Consider the following 1,236-nt stretch of genomic DNA (forward strand, 5'->3'; position numbering starts at 1 on the left):
TCGACGTTGGCCATCATGGCCGCATCTGCCTTGAAGAAGAACATCATCAATGTCGAGGCGGCATTTCAATCAAACACTGGCTCATCAAGTGCAAGCTTCAGACAGATCCATGGAAATACCGAGTGTCAGCGAAAGCAAGCGGATATACTCCAAAAGATCCTGGAGCAGAATCCGACAGGCTGCGTCATTGTTTGTCCATGGATGGAGAGAAAAGTCCAGAGCCTCCTTCGGCAGTTTGCAGCCACAAATCCAGTCATTCATGTTCTTCGGGAAGTCGACGCGATTCAAGGTCACCTGAAGCTCAAGGATAGGACAAAGGCCCACAACCTGATGCAGATGAGCAACTTGTTCTATCGCAGCTGTACCAATCTCGAGTTCTTTAACGTCTCCGAGATCCGGGAAACCTCGATTGAGGGAAATGAGACCAATCACCAAACCCTCACAACAAACGCGCCCTATCTCGCACTCAAGCCGGCAGAAAGACATCTCCTAAAGTTCCTGTCTCTCGTATATCCCACTGGCACAATCCCGTTTTTTGAATCCGCATCTCCTCTCGCCAGCATTGCACCCGAAGACAGAGAGTTTACGTATTGTCTCTCAGTGCGCCTCCAGGACGTTTTGAACGGCACTCAAAATTGGGAAGACGCAATAGTTGGCGTCGACGCTGTTCAAATCTTCGTGAACAACTTGGCGACACTCGAGGATTCGATGGAGAGCGTCGACGAGTGCACAAACAAAATCACCGAAGCTCTGGGGATTGTGAGAAAAAGCACCATGTTGCCCATCTTGCTGCACATAAAGCTTCCGGAGATTCCAAACAATAGGGTAGTGCGATCATACTTGGATCTTCTTTCACACGCTCTCTCTCTGGCTCCGGAGATGCTCACAGTCGACCTGCGACTTGACCAGTCTGATCTCTCGAGAATCATTTCAGCGAAAAGCCGATCAAAAATTGTTGGAAACTACTATATATCAACAGATTCTCAGCCTTGGGACTCTCCAGCTTGGTTATCTCGGTACCACAAAGCGTGCCAGCTTGGCTGTGACCTGGTCCGCCTCGTCCGAAAAGCCGAAACAATGGAAGATAACTTTCGAATCTCACAACTCAAGTCCAAGATATCCTCTCTCAAAGGTCACAAAATACCACTAATTGCGTACAATTGTGGGCATCTCGGCCGGCACTCGGCCTGCTTCAACCAGATACTTACGCTGGTCGCTCCCAGTCTGGTGACGCAG

The 1,236-nt window shown here is 49.5% G+C and overlaps 2 protein-coding genes across 2 annotated transcripts; both read left to right on the forward strand.

Annotated features, from left to right (window-relative positions):
- BBK36DRAFT_1106604 (hypothetical protein) lies at positions 1-777 on the forward strand (the record flags this gene model as incomplete). The annotated part of the gene is made up of 1 exon (XM_024889213.1): positions 1-777. A coding segment is annotated over one exon (777 nt), but the record flags the coding sequence as incomplete, so codon positions are not given.
- Positions 775-1,167, forward strand: BBK36DRAFT_1195846 (Dehydroquinase class I; the record flags this gene model as incomplete). Its single annotated transcript, XM_024896913.1, has 1 exon — positions 775-1,167. A coding segment is annotated over one exon (393 nt), but the record flags the coding sequence as incomplete, so codon positions are not given.
- Between the last annotated feature and the right edge of the window lie 69 nt (positions 1,168-1,236).

The sequence above is a fragment of the Trichoderma citrinoviride genome (assembly GCF_003025115.1).
Source record: "Trichoderma citrinoviride strain TUCIM 6016 unplaced genomic scaffold BBK36scaffold_413, whole genome shotgun sequence".
Classification (NCBI taxonomy): domain Eukaryota; kingdom Fungi; phylum Ascomycota; class Sordariomycetes; order Hypocreales; family Hypocreaceae; genus Trichoderma; species Trichoderma citrinoviride.